Raw genomic sequence first — 23,006 nt, 5'->3', positions numbered from 1 at the left:
TTTGAGTTTTACAAATTTTCCCCTGATCTTATTTCCTTCCCCCCACCCCCCACAGAAGGCAATTTGTTAGTCTTTACATTGTTTCCATGGTATACACTGATCCAAATTGAATGTGATCAGAGAGAAATCATATCCTTAAGGAAGAAACATAAAGTATAAGAGATAGCAAATAAGACAATAGGATATCAGATTTCCCCCCCCTAAATTAAAGATAATAGTCCTTGGTCTTTGTTCAAACTCCACAATTCTTTCTCTGGATAAAGATGGTATTCTCCATTGCAGAGAGCCCTAAATTATCCCGATTGTTGCAGTGATGGAATGAGCAAGTCCATGAAGGTTGATCATTGCCCCCATGTTCTTGTTAGGGTGTACAGTGTGTTTCTGGTTCTGCTCATCTCACTCAGCATCAGTTCATGTAAATCCCTCCAGGCTCCCCTGAAATCCCATCCCTCCTGGTTTCTAACAGAACAATAGTGTTCCATGACATACATATACCACAGCTTGCTAAGCCATTCCTCAATTGAAAGACATTTACTTGATTTCCAATTCTTTGCCACCACAAACAGGGCTGCTATGAATATTTTTGTACAAGTGATGTTTTTAGCCTTTTTCATGGAAAGAGTATGCACATTTTTGTTGTCCTTTAGGTGTAATTCTAAATTGCTCTCCAGAAAGGTTGAATGAGTTCACAGCATCACCAACAATGTATTAGTGTCCCAGATTTCCCACAACCTGTCCAACAATGATCATTGTCCTTTCTGGTCATATTGGCCAGTCTGAGAGATGTGAGGTGGTTATCTCAGAGAAGCTTTAATTTGCATTTCTCTAGTAAGTAATAATTTAGAGCAATTTTTATGACTATGGATTGCTTCGATCTCATCTGTAAATTGCCTTTGCATATCCTCTGACCATTACTTGGGAATGGCTTTTATTTTAATTTGACTCAGTTCTCTGTATATTTTAGAAAGGAGTCCTTTGTCAGAAACATTAGTCGTAAAGATTGTTTCTCACTTTACTACATTTCTTTTGATCTAAAACCTTGCTCTTTTTTTTTGTTTTTGTTTTTTGTAGGTTTTTGGAAGGCAAATGGGGTTAAGTGGCTTGCCCAGGGCCACACAGCTAGGTAATTATTAAGTATCTGAGACCGGATTTGAAGCCAGATACTCCTGACTCCAGGGCTGGTGCTTTATCCACTGTGCAAACCTAGCCACCCCTATCTTGCTCTTTTAAGAAAATATTTTGTACTGTATACATACATGTGTATTGTGTCGCTGTGTGTACACACACACACACACACACACACACACACGTACAGGCAACTCCATAGGGATATACAATTATGTACATACGCTGACTCTACTTCATGCTGTCTACGGGGGGGTGAACATGGATTATTGTGAAGCAACTTAGATGAGACTTTATTTTCTATCTGCATATACTAAGAATTAAATTCTAAGTATTTTAGCTACAATCACTGACTGCTACATCTGCTGTTATTTGGCTCCATCTTCCTTTTATAATTAAAATCTCTTAAATACACAATCACCCTTCCTTCTCTGCTTCTTGTCCTCAAATATATGTCTAGGTTGAGAGATGAAGAATGGGAATGAAAAATTGATTGTGTGGAATCAAATTTCTGCATGGATTTAGAGGAATTTTTTTGCATTGCTTTTGCAAAAGTGAGATTATGTGACTTGCCCAAGGACACAGAACTAGTGTCTGAGATCAAATTAGAACACAGGACCACATGACTCCAGGGATGGTGTTCTATCCACTGCGCCACCCAGCTGCCCAAGGGAAATCTTCTAATCATAATTGGGACTAAACAGCTTAGTTTCTTGAAGATCTAGCATCATCCATTGTTTCATATGTGACTTGGCCGACAAAGCTGTTTATTGGAACTTGCAACACTCTAATGATGAAAGACGATTTTCCCAATGATTTTCCCTAGCTATAAAGTGTGGTACAGCATGATATGAAAATTCAAATACACATCACTATTGTAAGGATCTCTTAAAAGATATTTGCCACTCTCTTTATGTTGTGGCAAACAACTGAAAATGGAGGGGATGTCCCACAATTGCGGATTGGATGAATAAATGTGCTATATGAATGTAAGAATCATGAACGATTTATGGGGGGGGAGTACGGAGCCAAGCTGGAGACAGGAGAGGATCTTAGGTGTCTCTCTCAAAACTTATAAACTAAGGACTCTAACTAGATTTTTGAGAGACAGAATCCACAGACGGATTTAGTGAGGCAGTTCTCCAGCCCAAGGTAACCTGGAAAAGAGCAGAAAGGCTCCGTTCTCTGGGGTTGGAGGGGTAAGCCCATGAGAGGGAAGGAACTTCAACCTCCTGGAGGCAGCCCCAGGGCACTGGGAGCTAAGACTCACAGCAATGAGGGCAGTTTCCTGACCTACACTTCAGGAGCGCCTGTCACAACTTGGAAGATGAGCAGGGAGCCTCTGCCAGAGTGAGCATGTGAAGCCCAGCCCTTAGGGCACACAGCAAGTAGCACTGCAGCAGTCCAGATCAAAGAAGCAGAAGCAGGAGCCCCCAAGGCGTGAGTTCTGAGCCTAGGGAGGGGAGTGGAGGGAGACTGCTGAGCTCTGTCCTCTGTCCCTGAAACAGGACTCTGGGACTCTGACCACATTCAGATCCTGATTGCAGTCTAGGCCCCCCAAAGAATATCAGCCCCCCCCACCTCAGCCCTGTGGCAGAGAGGTGCACTTGTGGTCGTTCACAGACAAGGAGGGAAGACAGAGCCTCATAAAGGAGATGCTTGTGTGTGTGTGTGTGGGGGTGTCCCAATAATACTCAAAAGCTCAGGAAACACCCCCAAAACCAGGCACTGGCTGAAGAAATGAGTAAGCAGAGAACAAAGAGGAACACCATTGAGAAATACTTTACCTATAATCCCAAGAAGGATCAAAATACTAAATCTGAAGATGAGGAAGTACAAGCTCCTGCAACTAAAGACTCCAAGGAAAACAGAAATTGGGCTCAGGCTATGACAGAGCTCCAAAAAGACTTTGAAAATCAAATGAGGGAGATAGAAGAAAAACTGGAAAAAGAAATGAGAGAGATGCAGGAAAAACGTGAAAATGAAGTAAGCAGTTTAGTCAAGGAGATCCAAAAAAAATGGAGAAAATAACATGTAAAAAACCAGCATTGGTCAAATGGATAAAACAGGTCAAAAAGTTATTGAGAAGAAGAATGCTTTAAAAAGCAGAATTGGCCAGATGGCCCTCTGATAAAAACAAATCCTTCAGATGTAGAATGGAACTGAGGGAGGCTGCTGATATTATGAGGAATCAGGACATAATACTTCAAAACCAAAAGAATGAAAAATTAGAATAAAATGTGAAACATCTCATTGAAAAAACCACTGATATGGAAAACAGATTTAGGAAAGATAATCTAAAAATTATTGGAATACCTGAAAGTCATGATCAGGAAAGGAGCCTTGACATCATTTTCAAAGAATTACTACAGGAAAATTGCCCTGATATCCTAGAAGCAGAGGGCAAAATAGAAATGGAGAGAATCCACTGACCCCCGCAGAAAGAGATCCAAAAAAAAAAACAAAAAAAACCCCCAACCCCCAGGAGTAATATAGCCAAGTTCCAGAACTGCCAAGTCAAAGAGAAAATATTTCAAGCAGCCAGAAGGACACAATTCAAAGATCGTGGAGCTGCAGTCAGGATCACACAGGACTTAGCAGCAACTACATTAAAAGCTCATAGGGCTTGGAATAGAATAGGCCGGAAGGCAAAAGAGCTTGGAATGCAACGGAGAATCAACTACCCAGAAAAACTGAATATTGTCTTCCAGGGAAAAAGATGGACTTTCAGTGAACAAGGGGAATTCCAAATGTTGCTGTTGGAATGGCCAGAGCTGAACAGAAGGTTTGATCTTCAAATACAGGACTCAGGTGAAGCATAGAGAGTGGAAGAGAAGGGGAAAGTATGAGGGACTTAATGATGATGTATTCCTGCATAGAAAAATGATTCTAATAATACTCATAGGAAACTACTCATTTAATAGAGCCGGTAGAAGGAGCATTTATAGATGAAGCACAGGAGAGAGCTGAATTTGAAGATATAATGTGGTATAAAAATGGAGTCAATATAGCTAAAAGGGAAATGTAATGGGACAAAGAAAAAGAAGAGGTGGAATAGACTAAGATATTTCATATGATAAAATTTTTTTATTACAATGAGCTATTACAATGACATGGAAGGGGGAAGGCAAGGAAGAATGAGAGAAACTTTGCTCTCATCAGAAGTGGCTAGGATAGGAAACAGTATATATACTCAATGGGGTACAGACATCTGGAATAAGAAGGAGAGAAGGTGAACGGGGGGAAGGGGGGCGGTGTGAGTGATGGAGGAGAGGATCGATTGTGGGGGAAGAGTGGTCAGATAACACATTTTCTTTTTTACTTTTTGCTAGTGGCTGGGATTGGATGGCCTGTCCAGGATGATAGGGCTGGATGGATGCTGGACCTAAAGGGTGGCATGTGGGCTTGGGGCCTCTTGGCCCCAGAGCCAGGGATCTGTCTGTTGCACCACTCAGTTACCCTACAGTACAGAGTGAAAGGAGAGAGTATATGTTAGTGGAGAAGTACAAATGGAGGGATTTGCGATTAGCAATAGCAATGGTGCAAAAATATGGAAGTAACTTTTGTGACAGACTTATCATAAAGAATGTGATCCACCCGTGATAGAGCTGGAGGTGTTGGAACACAGACTGAAGCATATGTATTATTATTATTATTATTATTATTATTATTATTATTATTATTATTATTATTATTATTATTTGGGGGGGAGTTGCAGGGAAAATGGTATTGGGTGGCTTGTCTGGGGCTGCACAGCTGGGTGACTGTTTGACTGTTGGGTGTCTGAGGCTGGATTTGGACCGGGCTGCTCCAGGCTCCAAGGCTGGTGCTCTGTCCACCACCTGGTTGCCCCTACTACTACTATCATTATTATTATTATTATTATTACTATTTTATTCTATTTTGGGTCTTTTGGGGGGTTGCAGGGCAATGGGGTCACACAGCTGGGTGATTTTTGGGAGTCTGGGGCTGGATTTGGGCTCAGGCATTCCTGGCTCCAGGGCTGGTGTGCCGTCCACTGTGCCACCTGGCCACACCTACTATTATTATTATTATTATTATTTTTCTCTCTCCTTTACATTATCGCTCATGTCGGTCTATATTTTTTGGGGGGGAGTATTATGTTTATTCTTAAACAAGAATATTTTAGTAATGTATAAAAAATTATTTGTACAAAATAAGAATAAATAAATTAAAAAGAAAAAAAGAAATCATGAACTTTAGAAAAGCCTGAAAAAACTTATATGAACTGATAAAAAGTAAAGGGAACAGAACTAAGAGAATAGTCACACAATAAAGGCAACACTGTGATCTGATAAACTATGATAGAATTTGTTCTCCTTGGCAATACAAAGATGAAAGAAAATGCTGAAGAATTTGTGATGGAAAATATCTACATTCAAAGAAAGAACCACAGAGACTGAATGAAGGCCAAAGAAAAAAGAATACTATTTTCCATTTTTAAATTTGCTTCATACTTTATGGTTCCCCCCCCCTCCACTTTCATGGATTTTCCTCATTTCATTCTACTTTCACAACATAACTAATATGGAAATGTTTAACATAGTTAGAACCTATATCACATTATTTATTATCAGGGTGCGGAAGGGGAGAGAAAAACATGGAACTTAAAATCTTACTCAAAAAAATGAATGCTGAAAACTATCTTTGCATGTGATGGAACAATACATGCTTTTTTAAAAAAGAGAATGATTTGCTACTGATCATAATTTGGTCAGGAATTTTGTCACTTTTTGAAAAATTCTATCATTAGAGTGCTCAAAGAAGATATTTGCCTTAATTTGGTACTTTAATTCTATAAAGCAGATCACTGATCATAACACTTCCTATTAAGAAGGGGGTCAAGCTTTGCATAGTTTCAGGATTCTAATTGTATCTTTTGGAAATCAGATAAGAAATTGATAAACCTTGAGTAAAGTCATGTTCATATCCATATCTTTAGCAGGTCATCAAGTGAGCAGACTCTAACATGCTGGAACAATGTAGAAAAGGGAAGTCAGGAAGCTGGATGAAGACTGACTTAAGGTATGGATCATTTAGAATGAAGCTTGGAGCTGGAACACTCAATAGGACTGGATACTGAAAGGTAACTAGAGCCCTATCAATCTTTCTTGCTGAGGCTCCCCCTGTCCAATATAAATGATGCAATTCTAGGAATGTCTGAAGGAGAGTCCTCTTTCCTTCAGATAACCCTAACTATCATGTATGCTTTGCCACTGGTTCCAATGAGGTATAATAGGGCAGCTATGTGGTGCAGTGGACAGAGCACTGGCCGTGGAATCAGGGTGACAGGAGTTTGAATCCAACCTCAGAAACCTGATTCTTAGTAGTTGTATGACCTTGGGCAAGTCACTTAACTCTCACTGCTTCATATCCAGGACCATCTCCAGGCATCCTGATTCATATCTGGCCACTGGAGGACAAAGTGAGGCTGGTGACCTAACACAGCACACCCCTTATTCAAATTCAATTCATGTGCTTATCATGACATTATCTCCCTGATAATACTGTCTTCTTAGAAAAAGAATGACAAAAATATCATTGTGGTAAAGTGCTTCATGGAAGACCCACCACTCTATTCCTTCTTATTAGGTGGAGAATGGGTAGGAAAGAAAGGATATACAAAGTTCAGAGAAGAAGATTTAAGAAACACATGCTAAAACTTCAGATACTGGTTAAGTCATGGAGTCCAAAGCAGAGATTTCAATACCACAGTATTGAATAAGTAAATTCTGTTTACCAGTGCAAGTTGGCATCTTATCTAGAGGGTTGGCTAGGGAATTGAGAAGTTAAATGATTTACCCAGGATTAATAATAGTCAATAGGTGTCACAGGAGAGAACTGCACTGGGTTTTCCTGGCCAGTTCTCTATTCACTATACAAATATTACTTCTTATTAAGAAGAAGCTAAAAAGTACAATGTTTTCAGTCAACAGAAAGGATGAGAAAATTAAGTTGCAGTTCTCCATTAATACCAGTCTTTGTTAGGATAGAGACTAATTTCCAAATGATGAAAAAAACAAAACCCCTTGAGGTTAAACCCAAATCCAAAAGCAGGCACAAGCAGCAATCTTGATTAAAAGCAGAACATAAATGCCCTGTACATGTATCTTCTTACTGTATTTTCTTTTCATTTTTGACTGGAGGGGTAAAGAAACTATTTCTGAAGTAAGTTTAGTCAGGCATTTAAAGTATCTATTATCCTAAATACCTAATTTAATCTTCCTCCAACTTGGGTGTCTGAGAGTACATAAAGATGCTTCTTTCCATTAACATAACCTTGTGACTCAATACTTCAATTAATCATAAGTCTTTCTCTAGTGTAGTAGAACTAGGATTTCATTCTCCTCTTTTTCTAAATTCAGTGACTGAATGTTGAAGGCTGGCTAGGAAAATACTCATCATTCACATCATATTTAATCTTTCCTGCTGTGAATCTTTCATTCTCTGTTCTTCCCTTCAAATATACTTGCTGGAATTTCTCAGTTTAATCACTCAGCAAATAATATATTTCTTGCCAAAATCATCAGCCTCCATGTATCAGACTGTATTATGGAACCTCTTCCTTACTATGCTCTCTGACTGGACCAGGGACCTTTTAAAGCTAATGCTATGTACACCAGGAAAACAAACAGAAAAAGTTTCTATCCCCTATTAACTCTGATTTAATCAGCTAGAGAAATTATTCTGTATAGAAAGACATCACAAAACAAACAAAATATAATCTAATATGCTTCAACTAAATGGTCACTATTAATTTGTTATATAATTACCAACATAAAATCTTTTCTCATACAAAGAAGAAATATGTCTTAATGTCTCATATTTTGTAGCTTCATTCTTGCTGAAAATGTTTAATAACAAAAAAATTCTTGACAACAAAACAAGATCCTATCTATTAATGTATCAGTTTTTAAACAGGTTGGCCCTTGAATGTCAGATTACAGAAAAGGTGAAATCAAAGGGTGTAACTGAAAAATAAATGACTGAAAAGATAAGATTATTTGCCCCTGTTTGGCCACTTACTGTGTGAGTTAGGCAAAATCAATTCCCTTCTTTGAGTTTGCATTACCTCATCTACTAACTGATTATAAGATTACAGGGGGAAAAGCATTGGATTTAGAGTCACAAGAGGAAAAAAGATTTGAATCCAGGACCTTTTCTTTACTAATACCTTGACTTTTTCTCTTTTCTCTGGGAATCAATTTGCACATCAGTAAATTGGGGGGGGGGGGGGGGGGAACTAGATGGTATATAAGGATCTTTTCAGTCTGAATATTTTAGATAAGAGTAAACCTAAGAAAAGCACCCAGGTCTCCAAATAATAATTGCTCAAATATAGCTCTTGAAGGTTGGAAATGTGCTTTATATTAATTGGGAAGTTTTTCAAGCATGCAATGTACTATTGTAATTCTTTTCTAACTGTAAAGATAGTTTTTCTTTTCAATTTTAAGGAATTAGAAAGGCAATTTAAAAATTCAAATGGAACTAGGGACAAAGCACTGACATCACATCAGACGTAAACTTGTTTTGTTTTAAATTTTTTAAAAAAATCAAAGAAAACCAAGAGTCAATAAATTTTTCTTCCCATATATAGTCACCATCTTACAGCTACTTTATGTTTATGTATAAACAAGTAAAAGAATGAGAAAAAAAATTTCCTTACTTGTAAAAAGCTTGATGTCTGAGGATTCCATTTCTCTTCCGGTCTTCCATGCCATGTATTTAATATGCTTAAACAAACCTGAAGAGAGACAAAGCTTTAATGGCAAAATTGCAAGATGAAGGCTATAAACAAAAAACTGTCAATGCTAGAAGAAAAAAAAACTTATATTTCACATCAATCTGGTCTTCCCCAATGTTTAAGAGTAGGGAGGATGTGGAAATGAATGGGCATTTTCAGACTATGACAAATCTTTGAACAGCACTACAATTTCTTTTAAATGGAAATTGTTTAAATACTTTTATATAAACAAAAAATGATTAAGGACTTTTTGAAGAGAAGGATGAATTCTAAAAAATTTTTAGGATGTGAGGTTAGGAAGGAGGAGAAAAAGGCTTGGTTATGGCTTTGTGGTATTTCTGAAGGGGATAATGTTTCCATAATGAATGAAAAAGGCAAGTAAAATGCATACATACAGATGAAAGTTGCATAGACATTAAATGTATCTTAGGATCAAAGATGCAGAGCTGGAAAAGACTTTAAAGATCACTAAGTCATATCAATTATTTCAGAGAAAAAAAACTGAAGCCCAGGGAAATTAAATGACTTATTTAATGCAATCACAATCAATCAATAAATGAATGATGAATGAACAAATAAATAAGAAAAATGTGAATTCATTCTGACATAAAAATTAATCTGTGAGTATGCATAGATAAATTCATCAGATTTGGAAAAAGCAGTATTATTTCTGGAAAAAATAGAATAAAGACCAGTAGGACATTGGTAATTTCAAACTCAGACTATAGTGAAGAGTTAAGAATATAATTATTTATTTTGGGAATTCAAAGATGCCTGCTTTTTTTCCCCCAATTGAAATTTCATTTTATTTTTCAAATTATATGCAAAGATAGTTTTTTCAACATTCATCCATTTGCAAATTTATGAATTCTATATTTTTCTACCAGTCTCCTATCCCTCCCCCCCTCCCAATGGTGGCCAACAGTCAGGTAAAAGTTGTAAAAAAGTATTTGAGATATTTCCACATTAGTCATGTTGTGAAAGAGGAATTAGAACTATGAAAAAAAAAGAAGCATAAGAAAGGAAAATCATAAAAGAAGTTTTAAAAATGTAAACATAGTATGTGTTCTGCATTCAGACTCCATAGCTTTTTTTCAAGATGTGGATGAAAATGACAGGTACTAAAAGAAAGGTAGGACAAGATAAAAACTACATCATGAATGAGAACATAGTTAAATGTGAGGTGATCAAAGTATTTAGGCTGTGGCTGGAAGACAAATTCAGTGTATGCTGATTTTATCCACCAAAAAGAAGACATTAGTCTTCTAAAGAAAAGGAATCAGCACATTCCTGAAATTTCAGGGTGGAAGAAAATGGTTTAGCAAGCCATTTTATTGGAATGTTTTCTGTTTGAGGAGATATATAGTTTTTTAAATTTTGCATCCAGGATCTCATTTAATTTTTTTCAACTCTCTAATATCTGGAGAGTTGGTTCTCCCATATTGAAGATAAAAGAAATTAAAATAAAGAGAAGCTAAATGACTTGGTCAATAAAATATAGCTAGTTGGTGATGAAATTATTTATTTGAAATATGGTAGGCCTGATTCTTTTGACTATTATACATTGACAGAAAAGACAATTCCTTTTGCTTCTCTAGATTATCAACAGAAGCAATGTGGAATAAAAAATAGACAGGTAACCTCTAATCTAGGAACACAAGTTCAAATTACCTATTTGACACATACTACATAAGTCATCTTGACTCTCAGTTACCTAGGCAAATTCTAAGACTTTAAAATTGTAGAAAAGGTACTGAGAAGCATTAGTAGAGAGTTTCCATATCCAGGCATTCCTTATGTTAGTTAAAATCACAGGTTTTGTGGCCTAATCTCATAAGGATTTTCATGCTCTATGTCAGAATTAGTATTTTTATATAATAGTTATTTACAGATTGGCTTAAATGAAAATTTTTTTCTTCTTCATAGAAAAGCATAGGAGAAAATCAGCCTTGCCTTCAGCTAAAACCCATTAAAAGTGATGGAAAATATTGGCTCTAATCTCCATGCTTGTGTTACAAGAATAAGCAAGCAAGATGTTTTAAGTGAAGTCACTATTTGTTTTTCTTTGGGAGGTGGGATGAGAAGCAACACACACATTTTTTAAACAAGGCAAGATGCATATTTTCTGAATTATTCTTCAAACTATCACTTAAAGTAAATTTGTGACAAAAAGGAAAATCAAGACCTCAATTTCTTTTTAGCAGAGCTAATAACTGTTTAATAATAGTTTATATATGCAACCCCTCTCCAGTTTTTAAAATGCTGTAATACTGCAGCATATAGTTTATATAGAGTATAGCAAACATCACCATGTAAAAAGTCTTAAGTACTTTTAAACATAATTTTTACTATATCTGAGGTATAACATTTTATTCCTCTTCTTTTTTTATTTTTTTAAAGTTTTTCAAGGTAATGGGCTTAAGTGATTTGCCCAAGATCACACAGCTAGGTAATTATTAAGTGTCTGAGGCTGAATTTGAACTCAGGTCTTCCAGGGCCAGTGCTCTACCCACTGTGCCACCTAGATGCCCCCTATTATTCTATTTTTAATATAAAAACCATAACAACAACAATAAGAAAAGGACTGAAAATACACATCTTCTCCAAACATGTAACTTTAGAAAATGTACCTAATGCTATATAACATTGTCAAGGAATAATCACAAGTCAGTAAATAAAATGGACTTATCTTGCATTGCACTGGAGAAATTGTCTAGGAACACATGAAAGGAAAAGACCAACTAGCATGTGGTAGGGGTAGAGACAGTCATTAGCTTTGGCTATTATTGTGAAATAGGTGGCAGTAGCATCTATCTAATATTGTTATCCTTAATATTTTGAAATATATGGCTAATGGAGGATTTCATTAAGTTCTTGTAGCAGATAGCTTCTGGAAAATGGGTGTGTTAGACTAATTCACCAGTCTGCAGAGTTTTTGTGTCTCCCCTAAATGGGTTTCTATTCTTTAAATAATTGGTACAAGAAGGAAAAGAAATTTTAAGCAATTCACACTGTAATGAATCACAAGGAAAGTTGTTTAATTATAGGTAAAAGGAAGTCTTTGTAGTGAAACAACACAACTAAAATATGAATATACGGTATCATCACAGAAAATTATAATACAAAGAAAAAGTTTTAATATACGTTACCTTGCCATCATTGTAAAGATTTGGATTGAATCGAACACTATGGCCACCAGTTGTCTCCAGATTCACAAGTGGGGGTGAACTGGGATAGTCTTGTGGAAAATATACATCAAATTCAAAGCATCCATTTGCATAAGGAGTATCTGCTGGGCCTGTGATTAGAACCTAAAATGCAGGAGCCAGGGGAAAAAAAAATCACAATAAATGTTTAAAATATTTGATATACTTGAGATTTTCCTTTGTCACAATCAAAAGCATAATCTGGTATAAAACAAACATAGTATTCCTCATTCAATTAACCAGCTGGCATTTATTGCACACTGGTATGACTAAGGGCTGTTCAAAGTACTGGGAATATTTTAATTCTTCTTCAAAAGAAGTGTACAATATAAAGGGGGAAACACAGAAGAAATATATTCAAAATAAATGAGTATTTTGTGGGGGAGAGGTGAGGAGTGGGAGGAAGGTATTAGTAGCTTGGAGGATTCAGATAAAGCTTCTAAGATGTTACTTGACCTTGATGCCTGTAGCTCATTATAGGAAAAAAAAAATCCTAAGATGTTACTTGACCTTAAACGAAAATAGGGATTCTAAGAGGAGGTAAAGAAAGAATATATTCCTGACAAGATTGACAGTAAATACAGAGACTAAAGAAAGAATGTGATATATTAGGCAGGTCCATTTGGCTAATCTATATAAAGGGTATAATGGAAGAGTGATGTCTATTTATGGTAGAAAAGAAAGTTGAGGTCAAAGAATGAACAGTAATGAATCACAAGGAAAGTTGTTTAATCATAGGTAAAAGGAAGTCTTTGCAGTATACTGAGTAGAGGAGTTAAATGGTCAGACCAGTTCTGTAGGAAAATCACTGACAATTGTGTGGACTATGGATGGGGAGAGACTTGCAAGAAAAAGAATTAGAGATCTATTGCAATCAAAGTAAAGGGTGATTAGAAGCCTGATTGTGAGGGGGATGGGAAGACGCATTGTGAAGACAGAAAATTTAGATGGTTAGGGTTAGGGTTAGGGTTAGTTCTGAACATGGTAAAGAAGAAAAATGAGAAAGATGATGGTTTGACAAAAAAAAAAGGAAAATCAAAAAAGGGGTAATTTGGGGGGTAAAAAAAATAATGGTTTTTGTATTAGATAATATGTTGAATTTTAAATGCCCCAAAAACAGATGAAGATGCATGCCTGTACCTCAGTATAGAAAAAAATTAGTACATTAATTTTAATAGAAATAATAATAAAACCAATATGGAATTGCCAGTAAATTCAGTCCACAGGAGCATTTACAGTTAGCAAAGGGCAGGGCTCTCCAAAATGCAGTCTGCAGTGCAATTTTATGCAGACTGCCTGGGGGTTTACTAAATGCTTTAGTAAATAAAACCAACCCACCACAGAGCTCTAACTAAATTGGCAAATAAAAAATATGCTGTCTATTAAAAATTTTTAAAAGTAAGGTTGGACACCCTGGCTTAGGGGATACATCCCAACATAAAAAGTTGAAAAGCTATTTTGTACTTCGTTTCAGTAATAAGCCTCTTGGCTTTGTGACTATGAAGTTAGAAATTGAGATATGCAAATAGCACTATTTAGCCAACATAAGTCTCTTTATATGATCATTTAGGATGTGGCTGACTCTAGAGTAAGGAGGACAAGAAACTAAGAGCTAAGTGTGAAAGTCTCCAGTGGTTATAAAGCCAACAGTACATGGTCTTACTTTTGTTTATGCCTCTACTGAGGTTATTCTTTCCTATTTTTAGTTGAGTGAGTATTTTGTGAGCTTTGAAATGCCAGGAGAGTACCATCAGAAGACTGGGAGCTGAGATTCATAATTGCCAAAAGTCATATGAATTAAGTTCTTCCAGAACATAGCACTAGAAACATAAATCCATCTATCCAGAACATATCATACTATTTGATGAACTTGGTGGAATCAATGCTATGCAGAAAATGTGTTGTTTGAACCCACTCTTCCCAGAGACAGAAGTGTATAGGATTTTTGGAAGTGAAGGTGAGGGGTTGAGGTTTGAAATTTTTTCTAAATCACCTCTTGGTATAGCTCAAAATTAATATTCCATTATAAAATGTTAATTGTTCACTTGGAATTGGTACCCTAATCTTTGAGAGGAGAATAAAGGGAAACAAACAATAATGAGCATAAGGAGAAAGGAGGAATCTATCAGAGGTACCTCAAGAATCTAAGGGGAGGCAAAAACTAGATTCTAATCCTAAGAAACTCACAGTTCCGTGGGTGAAAACAACAAACAGCTATGTTAAAACAAGGCATATTCAAGAATCATTGGTAGAGAATCTTAAAAGATAAAACCACTAAAATTGAATTGGACAGGGAAAGATTTCTTGCAGATGGTGGGACTTTTGACTGAGAAAAATTAGCTGAGTTCCAAATTCTCTCCTTTTCTACCTTCCCATTTCTCTTCAACAAGAAGGTAAGCAATTTGACATAGGCTATAAAGTTGTAGTCATGTAAAATATTTCCATTAATAGTCATGTTTCCATCATTCATTTTTAAGGGAAGTTAGTCTGTCACTACATACTTTCACCTCAAACTGCTTGTTTCTCCCCAACGCAGTATCAATATAAAATAAATCTCTTCATTTAGAGTAATTTTTCATATGACTATGGATTGCTTTGACCTCGACATCTGTAAATTGCCTTTGCATATCCTTTGACCATTTGAAATTGGGGAATGGCTTATTGTTTTGAAAATTCGACTCAGTTCTCTGTATATTTTAGAAATGAGTCCTATGTCAGAAATTCTAGTAGTAAAAATTGATTCCCAATTTACTACATTTCTTTTGATCTTGGTTACAGTGATTTTATCTGTGCAAAAGCTTTTTAATTAATGTAATCAAAATTATCTAGTTTATTTTTATTGATATTCTCCATCTCTTCCTTGGTCCCTGAGAAAGGACTGTTTTTCCTCTCTGTACCCCTATTTTCTAGCATTCAGGAGGAACTTCATAAATATCTGGTGAATGGATTGATCTACTTCCCATCTTATTGAATATTCTATGTTACACTGCCTTTGGAGACCTTCTCTGTGTATTTCTAAACTGCTTCCTTGGATCCTCACTTTAAAAAAACAAAATAGTCTCTTAAGAGTATTTCTCAAGTATCTGTTTTTGGTACTTTGCCTCTTCTTTCTCTATCTCACATTCACAAATATGGATTCATCTCTTACTTCCATCTCCAAATGCTTACACCTGCCTTAGCAAGAAGTCCCATAATTCAACAGGCCCCAACATTCACCCAATTTGTTATATTTATATAACTGTGAGCTACTTTTCATCTTCGTTTTTCTCTCTTTCTTATCATTTAATTCACTTCCACAGTACTTCTCTCTGGCTCATTATTACCAAACAGTGCCATGCCAGTATAGACCCTCATTATAATCTGCTTCTACTACAGTAGCCTCTAAAAAGATCATAGGATCAAAAAGGGCTACAGGAGAGGCCTGAGGGATCATCTATCATGATAAAGTTGAGAGAACTGAGGCTTGGAGGCAGCTAGGTGGCATAGTTCATAAAGCACTGGCCCTGAAGTCAGGAGTACCTCAGTTCAACTACAGCCTCAGACATTTAATAATTGCCTAGCTGTGTGACTTTGGACACGTCACTTACCCCCACTGTCTTAAATTTAAAAAAAAGAAAGAAAATGGAGAGAACTAAGGCTCAAAGAGGTTTGAGGATATGCCAAGATCAATCAGATAGTAAGGTGCGATTCAAACTCAGGTCCAGTTACCACAAGTTGAGACTTTTTCTCTCTGGAACAATCCCTCAACACGCTCCTTTCATAATTCACCCTTGTTGGGTTTTTTTTTTTTGGTTTTGCCCAGGCAATGGGGCTAAGTGACTTGCCCAAGTTCATGAAGTTAGATAAAGTGTCTGAGGTCTGATTTGAACTGACTCCTGACTCCAGGGCTGATGCTATAGCCACTGACCCATCTACGCCACAATTCACTTCATGTAGATGCCAAAGAAATCTTTAGTATGCATAGCTCTAATTTTGTAAATCTTCTGTTTGAAAATTTTCATAATACCATATTAAATATTAGAAATATTTAAAATTTTCTGCCTATCATTAAGTCCACAACAGCAGTATCAAACTCAAACAGAAACAAGGATAATTCATCTATATGTAACGAATTCTGTGGACTGCATACTGACAGTTTTAAAATGTGATATTATATATACTTTATTGAATTTTTTAACATATTTTCCTAATATTTTCAAGTCTTATTTTAATCTGTTTCAGTAGTACTCAGAAGGGTTTAGGGCCATGTGTGGCACCAATACACATTTCTAACTTTATTGCATATTGTCTCCCAACTTCTTCACTGCTTGATTTAGGCACAATTGGGCTTATTGCTCTATCCTCTGAAAACTCCTTATGTTGTCATGCTTTGGCTCTTTCCATTCCCCATGATCTTCTTTTCTTCCTCTTTGCTTATTGAATTTCTAGCTATATTTTAAGACCAACTGAAAATCCAGGTGATAAATGAATGAAATCCTCGATAATCCCACTTTCCAAATCACTTTCCTCCCACCTTGGATCTCACATACCACATGCTAATGTGCTTGTCAGGAAATGATTTTTTTTAAGGAAAAAGTATTTATTGCCAAAATTTTATAACAGCATCCGCAGCTTGCATCTTCTGAGGAGGAGAGGGCGTAAAACATTAAAATATATCACATACCTTCATTATGTCAAGACGTTCTTCATCACAGCGTACAAAGACACTGGAAGATGATGAAAGAGGGAGTGATGTTGAAAGTGTCACAGCTTCCTGTGCAAGACGTCGGGCTCTTGCAGCACTATTTGCATCACTTGCATTTTTCACTTGTGACATGTAGTGATAATTTACTTTAAAACCCAATTTGCCATCATCATCTTCAGAAACCATTTCAAATGTATCTGGAATAGAAAAGAAAATAGCAAAAAAAAGATGGTACAGTACAGTACATATTGTAAAACAATTAAAAATTTTGAAATTAGGCATATGCAATTTCTAGTTCCCAAAGTAAGTGATGCTGCTGCCTGATAATGCAATAAAAATAAATTATTATTAAAATTACAAAACAATGGGGCTATTTCATCCTTTTATACATTTTGCTAGCTGGTATAAAGGACAAAAATTAGATGAGATTCTTTTAGAATCATAATCCTAAAATCAAGATAAATCAAATCTGGAATAACTAAAACATAATTCAAATTAGAATGTGACTAAATATCAAACTATTTAGCCTATGCAAAACAGACTATGATTTCAAAGAACATAAAAATGTTTTCCTATTAATTTTGGAGATAACTTTTGAAAAAATTTATTTATTAAAGATTTTATTTATTTTGAGATTTACAATTTCTAACCTAATCTTACTTCCCTCCTTCCATCCCCACAGAAGGCAATTTCTCAGACTTTACATTGTTTCCACAGTATACACTGATCCAAAATGAGTGTGATGTGAGAAAAATCATATCCTTAAGGAAGAAATATAAAGTATAAGAGATAGCAGGATCAGAAAATAAGATATCAGTTTTCTTTCCCTTAAATTTAAGGTAATAGTCTTCGATCTTTGTTCAAACTCCACAGTTGTTTCTCCGGATAAAGATGGTGTTCTCCACTGCAGACAGCCCAAAAATTTCCCTAACTGTAGCACTGAAGGAATCAGTGAGTCCATCAAGGTTGATCATTGACCCCATGTTGCTGTTAGGGAGTACAGTGTTTTTCTGGTTCTGCTCATCTCACTCAGCATCAGTTCATGCAAATCCTTCCAGGTTTCCCTGAAATCCCATCCCTCCTGGTTTCTAATAGAACAATAGTGTTCCATTACATACATATAGCACAGTTTGCTAAGCCATTCCCCAATTGAAGGACATTTACTGGATTTCCAATTCTTTGCCACCACAAACAGGGCTGCTATAAATATTTTTGTACAAGTAATGTTTTTACCCTTTTTCCTCATCTCTTCACGGTATAGACCCAGTAGTGGTATTGCTGGGTCAAAGGGTATGCACATTTTTGTTGCCCTTTGGGCATAGTTCCAAATAGTTCTCCAGAAGGGTTGGATGAGTTCACAGCTCCACCAACAGTGTAATAGTGTCCCAGATTGCCCACAACCCTTCCAACAATGATCATTGTCCTTTCTGGTCATATTGGCCAGTCTGAGGTGTGAGGTGGTATCTCAGAGAAGCTTTAATTTGCATTTCTCTAATAAGTAATGATTTAGAGCAATTTTTATATGACTATGAATTGCTTTGATCTTCTCATCTGGAAATTTGACAATTGGAGAATGGCTTTTTTTTTTTGTCAATAGACTCAGTTTTCTGTATATTTTAGAAAGGAGTCCTTTATCAGAAACAGTTGTAAAGATTGTTTCCCAGTTTATTACATTTCTTTTGATGTTGGTTACAGTGGTTTTGTCTATGCAAAAGCTTTTTAATTTAATGTAACTGAAATCATCTAGTTTGTTTTTAGTGATGTTCTCCATCTCATCCTTAGTCATAAACTACTTCCCTTTCCATAGATCTGACAGGTAAACTAGTCCTTGATCTTCTAAATCAATACTATAAGCAAATTGGAAGATCAAGGACTAGTTTACCTGTAGTTAACTTATATGTAAAACTAAAATTTTGATTGCCACTATTCCTATCAGTAAAACTACCACCAATTTAATCTCTCATGTTTACAATCTTTGTGCTTAAATATTTTTCTTTCTTACAAAGAGTGCAATAAAAGGTTAGAGCATAAGAAGTTATGACTGATGCAAAACGAAAATCTATCAATGAAAACAATCTAGGGGAAATAGAATTAAAAATGATTCTTCACTGAGGAGTCATAATGAACCTATAATTCTGAAGCTTCATTGAAGCGGCAATGTTCCTTAGAATAACAGATGTAGGGTTTAAGAATTTAGAGATGAAAGAAAGATAAGTAATCCAGTCTATGATTGTCATTTTTAGTATTTGTCTCCCAATTCTTCATTTCATTTGATGTTCCATTCCATTTACAATTATTTACAATCTGTTTTATAATCATGTCAATTGTAGGCATCTAGGTTGTTTCCAATTCTTTATTACCACAAAAAGTGCTACTATGACTTTATGATGTATATGGGACCTTCCTTTACAGTTCTGACTTCTCTAAGGTAAAATACTTAATAGTGCTTTCTCCAGGTAAAAAAGAAAATGAACAATTAAGTCATTTTAACCCAATTTCAAATACTTTCCAGATTGCTAACCCTGATATTCAAAAGTGAAGAAAACAGAGACCTGAAGGGTTAATTGATTTGCCCAATGGTCATTCAGGTGGATATCATGCAACTGAAATTTAGGTATTCGAAAAATATCCAATATTAGAGAGCTAAATGGAAGATTCTGTATTTGAAATCCACTGATCTTTCCACTGTATCACAGGGAAGAGATAGGAAGTCAGAAAGAAATTTAAACAATTACAAATAATGGAGGCAGCTAAGTGGGGCAAGGGATAGAGCACTCAACCTGGAGTCAGAAGGAACTGAGTTCAAATCCAACCTAAGACACTTAATAATTGCCTGGCAATTATTACCTTGGGTAAGTCACTTAATCCCACTACTTCACACAAAAAAATAATAATAATAATAACAATAATGGCTAAACTGACATGAAGATACCTCTAAAAAATTTGAACCCAAAGAAACACAGCTACTAGGCACTTATGGTAAAAATCATTTTAACAAATATTTGAAAATTATGAAAACCTTTATAAAATACAGAATTTACTATAAATAATAATGAAAAAACCCTTAAAAAAATCAAAGTAAAAACAATTTAGTCCCTGGTATAACCTCTGGAGGTAACTGGCATCTTTGGTTTTAATAGCAAAGCAACATTTTGGAATAGCTACTCAGCAGGCAGGAAAAGCTTTTCAGACTATTCCCTTTGTTCTCCCTTATGTTGCATAACGGTATGTTGGAAAAGTAATGGAAAAGGGGTGGCTAGGTCATACACTGGACAGAGCACCGGACCTGGAGTCAGGAGTACCAGAGTTCAAATCTGACCTTGGACACTTAATAATTACCTAGCTGTTTGGCCTTGGGAAAGTCACTTAACCCCGTTTGCCTTGTAAAAGAAAAAAAAGGGGAAAAGTACCAGAAAGAGTCATAGAGGAAATATGCATATGTGAATATATACACATTTGAATATAAAGCCAAGATTACAATAGAAAGATAACAGAATTACCTATAGCATTAGGAGAGTTAAAAACAAGTAGTTTATGGTATTCTGGTTTGTATCAGGAAAGGTTGCACAAAATCCTTGATTAAGAACATTCTACATTTTTTCTTTTACTACAGATGACAGTTTAATACATTTTTGGTATTTGGGTTAATCAAACACTGCTACTGTATTTGTTTTCTCCTGCATTATGTACTAATTCCAGTTTCTTCCACTGATATCTTTTTTTTACAATACCCAAATGTTTTAATAAATAGTTTTGTACATAGCCTGAGGTCTGATGTTGAGGTCCACATTTCCTTTATTCATTTTGATTGTAAAGATAGTGACTTTCTGTTTTCCAAATATACATATACATATACATATATATATATATATATATATATATATATATATATATATATATATATATATAGTTTTTGCAAGGCAAATGGGGTTTAAAAGTAGCTTGCCCAAGGCCACACAGCTAGGTAAATTATTAAGTGCCTGAGATCAGATTTTAACCCAGGTACTTCTGACTCCAAGACCGGTGCTTTATCCACTACGCCACCTAGCTGCTCACCCCAAAATTTTTAATATTATTTTATCTAACTCTATAAAAAAATTCCTTTCGTAGATGAAAAGGTTAAAGCACTTAAAAAGTACTGGCATTTTTTTTATTTTATTTGCTTAAGCCAATCCATCAGCAATGTTTCTTCACATATTTAAGTTCATTTTTATTTTTTCAGAGTGTTTTATAGTTGTATTATTATAGATTCTGGATACATCTTGGTAGACACCCGACATTTTATAGCTTCTATAATTCTATTTTGAATTAGGTTATATTTCAGTAGCATTTTGAGAAAAATTTTTTTGCTCAAGTAGGAGTACAAGAAACAAAGATTTACTCTAGGAAGTCATAAAGCATTGAAATAATTTATAAAATAATGACACCTAGAAAGTAGGAGAACAAATGAGGAATCTCTGAATCCTGGGAGACAGATAAGTTTTAATAATATAATGTATATAAAATAATAAAAGTATATAATGACTCTCTAGAAATATGAAATTGAGTATTAATCTCTGCCAAGCCAGAGCAAGTTAAGGATTGTGGAAGAAGTTGATGACAGGGCAGAGCCAAGATGGCAACAAGAGCAAATCATGTCTTAGGCGCCCTCTCATAAATCTTTGAAACTAAGGACTTAAACTAAATTTTCGAGAGACAGAACACACAGAGGGACCCAGTGAGGCAGTGCTCCTACTCAAGATAACCTGGAAAAGAGCAGAAAGGCTCTGCTCCCCGGGGTTGGAGGGGGTGGCCTTCCAGAGTGAAAGAACTTCAGCCTCCCAGAGGCAGCTGCAGGGCGCTGGGAACGGTGGCTGACCTATGCCCTGGGCACAAATTGGGGAAACAGTTGGGGGGGCACCTCTTCCACATGGAGCACATGAAGCCCAGCCCTCAGGGCACACAACCAGCAGCATGGCCACTGCATTCCAGATCCAGGAAACATAAGCAGGTGAGCCAGTAAGCAGGAGCCCCCAGGGCATGATCCAATTGAACCTAAGGAGGGGAGTGAACAGAGGCTACCAAGCTCTGCCCCGGGTACAGGACTCTGGGGCTTTGAACACATTCAGAACCTGATCGCAGTCTCGGGCCCCCCCATAGAACAGCAGGCACCCCCCAACCTCGGCCCCATAGCAGAGCGGGACACATATGGTCATTCACAGACCTCCAGGAAGTAGGACAGAGCCTCACACACTGAGATCCTTGTGGGAGTGTCCTAAAAGCTTAGGAAGCACCCCAAAAACAGGCTAAGGCTGGGAAAATGAGCAAGCAGAGAAAAAAGAGGAATACCATTGAGAAATACATTATCTATGATCCCAAGAAGGATCAATGTACTCAGTCTGAAGATGAGGAGACCCAAGCTCCTACATCTAAAGACTCCAAGAAAAAAAACAGAAATTGGGATCAGGCTATGACAGAGCTCAAAAAAGACTTGAAAATCAAGTGAGGGAGTTAGAAGAAAAATTGGGAAAAGAAATGAGAGAAATGCAGGAAAAACATGAAAATGAAGCCAGCAGCCTAGTCAAGGAAATCCAAACAAATGCTGAAGAAAATAGCACGCTAAAAACCAGCTTAAGTGAAATGGATAAAACAGTTCAAAAAGTTATGGAGGAGAAGAATGCTTTAAAAAGCAAAACTGGCCAGATGGAAAAAGAGATAAGAAAACTCTCTGAGGAAAACAAATCCTTCAGACAAAGAATAGAATTCAAGGGGACTGATGAATTTACAAGAAATCAGGCCTCATTAATTCAAGACCAAAAAAATGAAATATCAGAAGAAAATGTGAAACATCTCATTGAAGAAACAACTGAGGGGCAGCTAGGTGGCGTAGTGGATAAAGCACCAGCCCTGGAGTCAGGAGTACCTGGGTTCAAATGCGGTCTCAGACACTTAATAATTACCTAGCTGCGTGGCCTTGGGCAAGCCACTTAACCCCATTTGCCTTGCCAAAAAAATACCTAAAAAAAAAAGATATGGAAAACAGATTTAGGAAAGATAATTTAAAAATTATTGGAAATACCTGAAAGTCATGATCAGGAAAAGAGCCTTGACATCATTTTCAAAGAATTACTACAGGAAAATTGCCCTGATATTCTAGAAGCAGAGGGCAAAATAGAAATGGAGAGAATCCACCAATCCCCCCGAGAAAGAGATCCCAAAAAACCAACCCCTAGGAATATTATAGCCA

General features: G+C 36.2%; 1 protein-coding gene across 5 annotated transcripts in view; it reads right to left on the bottom strand.

The window, feature by feature from the left end:
- The window catches only part of BIRC6 (baculoviral IAP repeat containing 6), a 309,262-nt gene that overhangs the window by 37,779 nt on the left and 248,477 nt on the right, over window positions 1-23,006 (bottom strand). For all 5 annotated transcript variants that reach the window (XM_074209682.1, XM_074209678.1, XM_074209679.1 and 2 more), the window contains 3 exons: window positions 16,760-16,977; window positions 12,040-12,201; window positions 8,813-8,890 (listed from right to left, as the gene is read on the bottom strand). In XM_074209682.1, coding sequence (XP_074065783.1) covers window positions 8,813-8,890; window positions 12,040-12,201; window positions 16,760-16,977 — 458 coding nt within the window. The remainder of the gene's footprint in view (window positions 1-8,812; window positions 8,891-12,039; window positions 12,202-16,759; window positions 16,978-23,006) is intronic.

This window comes from Macrotis lagotis, chromosome 1, assembly GCF_037893015.1.
Source record: "Macrotis lagotis isolate mMagLag1 chromosome 1, bilby.v1.9.chrom.fasta, whole genome shotgun sequence".
Classification (NCBI taxonomy): Eukaryota; Metazoa; Chordata; class Mammalia; order Peramelemorphia; family Peramelidae; genus Macrotis; species Macrotis lagotis.
This window is presented reverse-complemented; position numbering and strand designations above follow the sequence as displayed.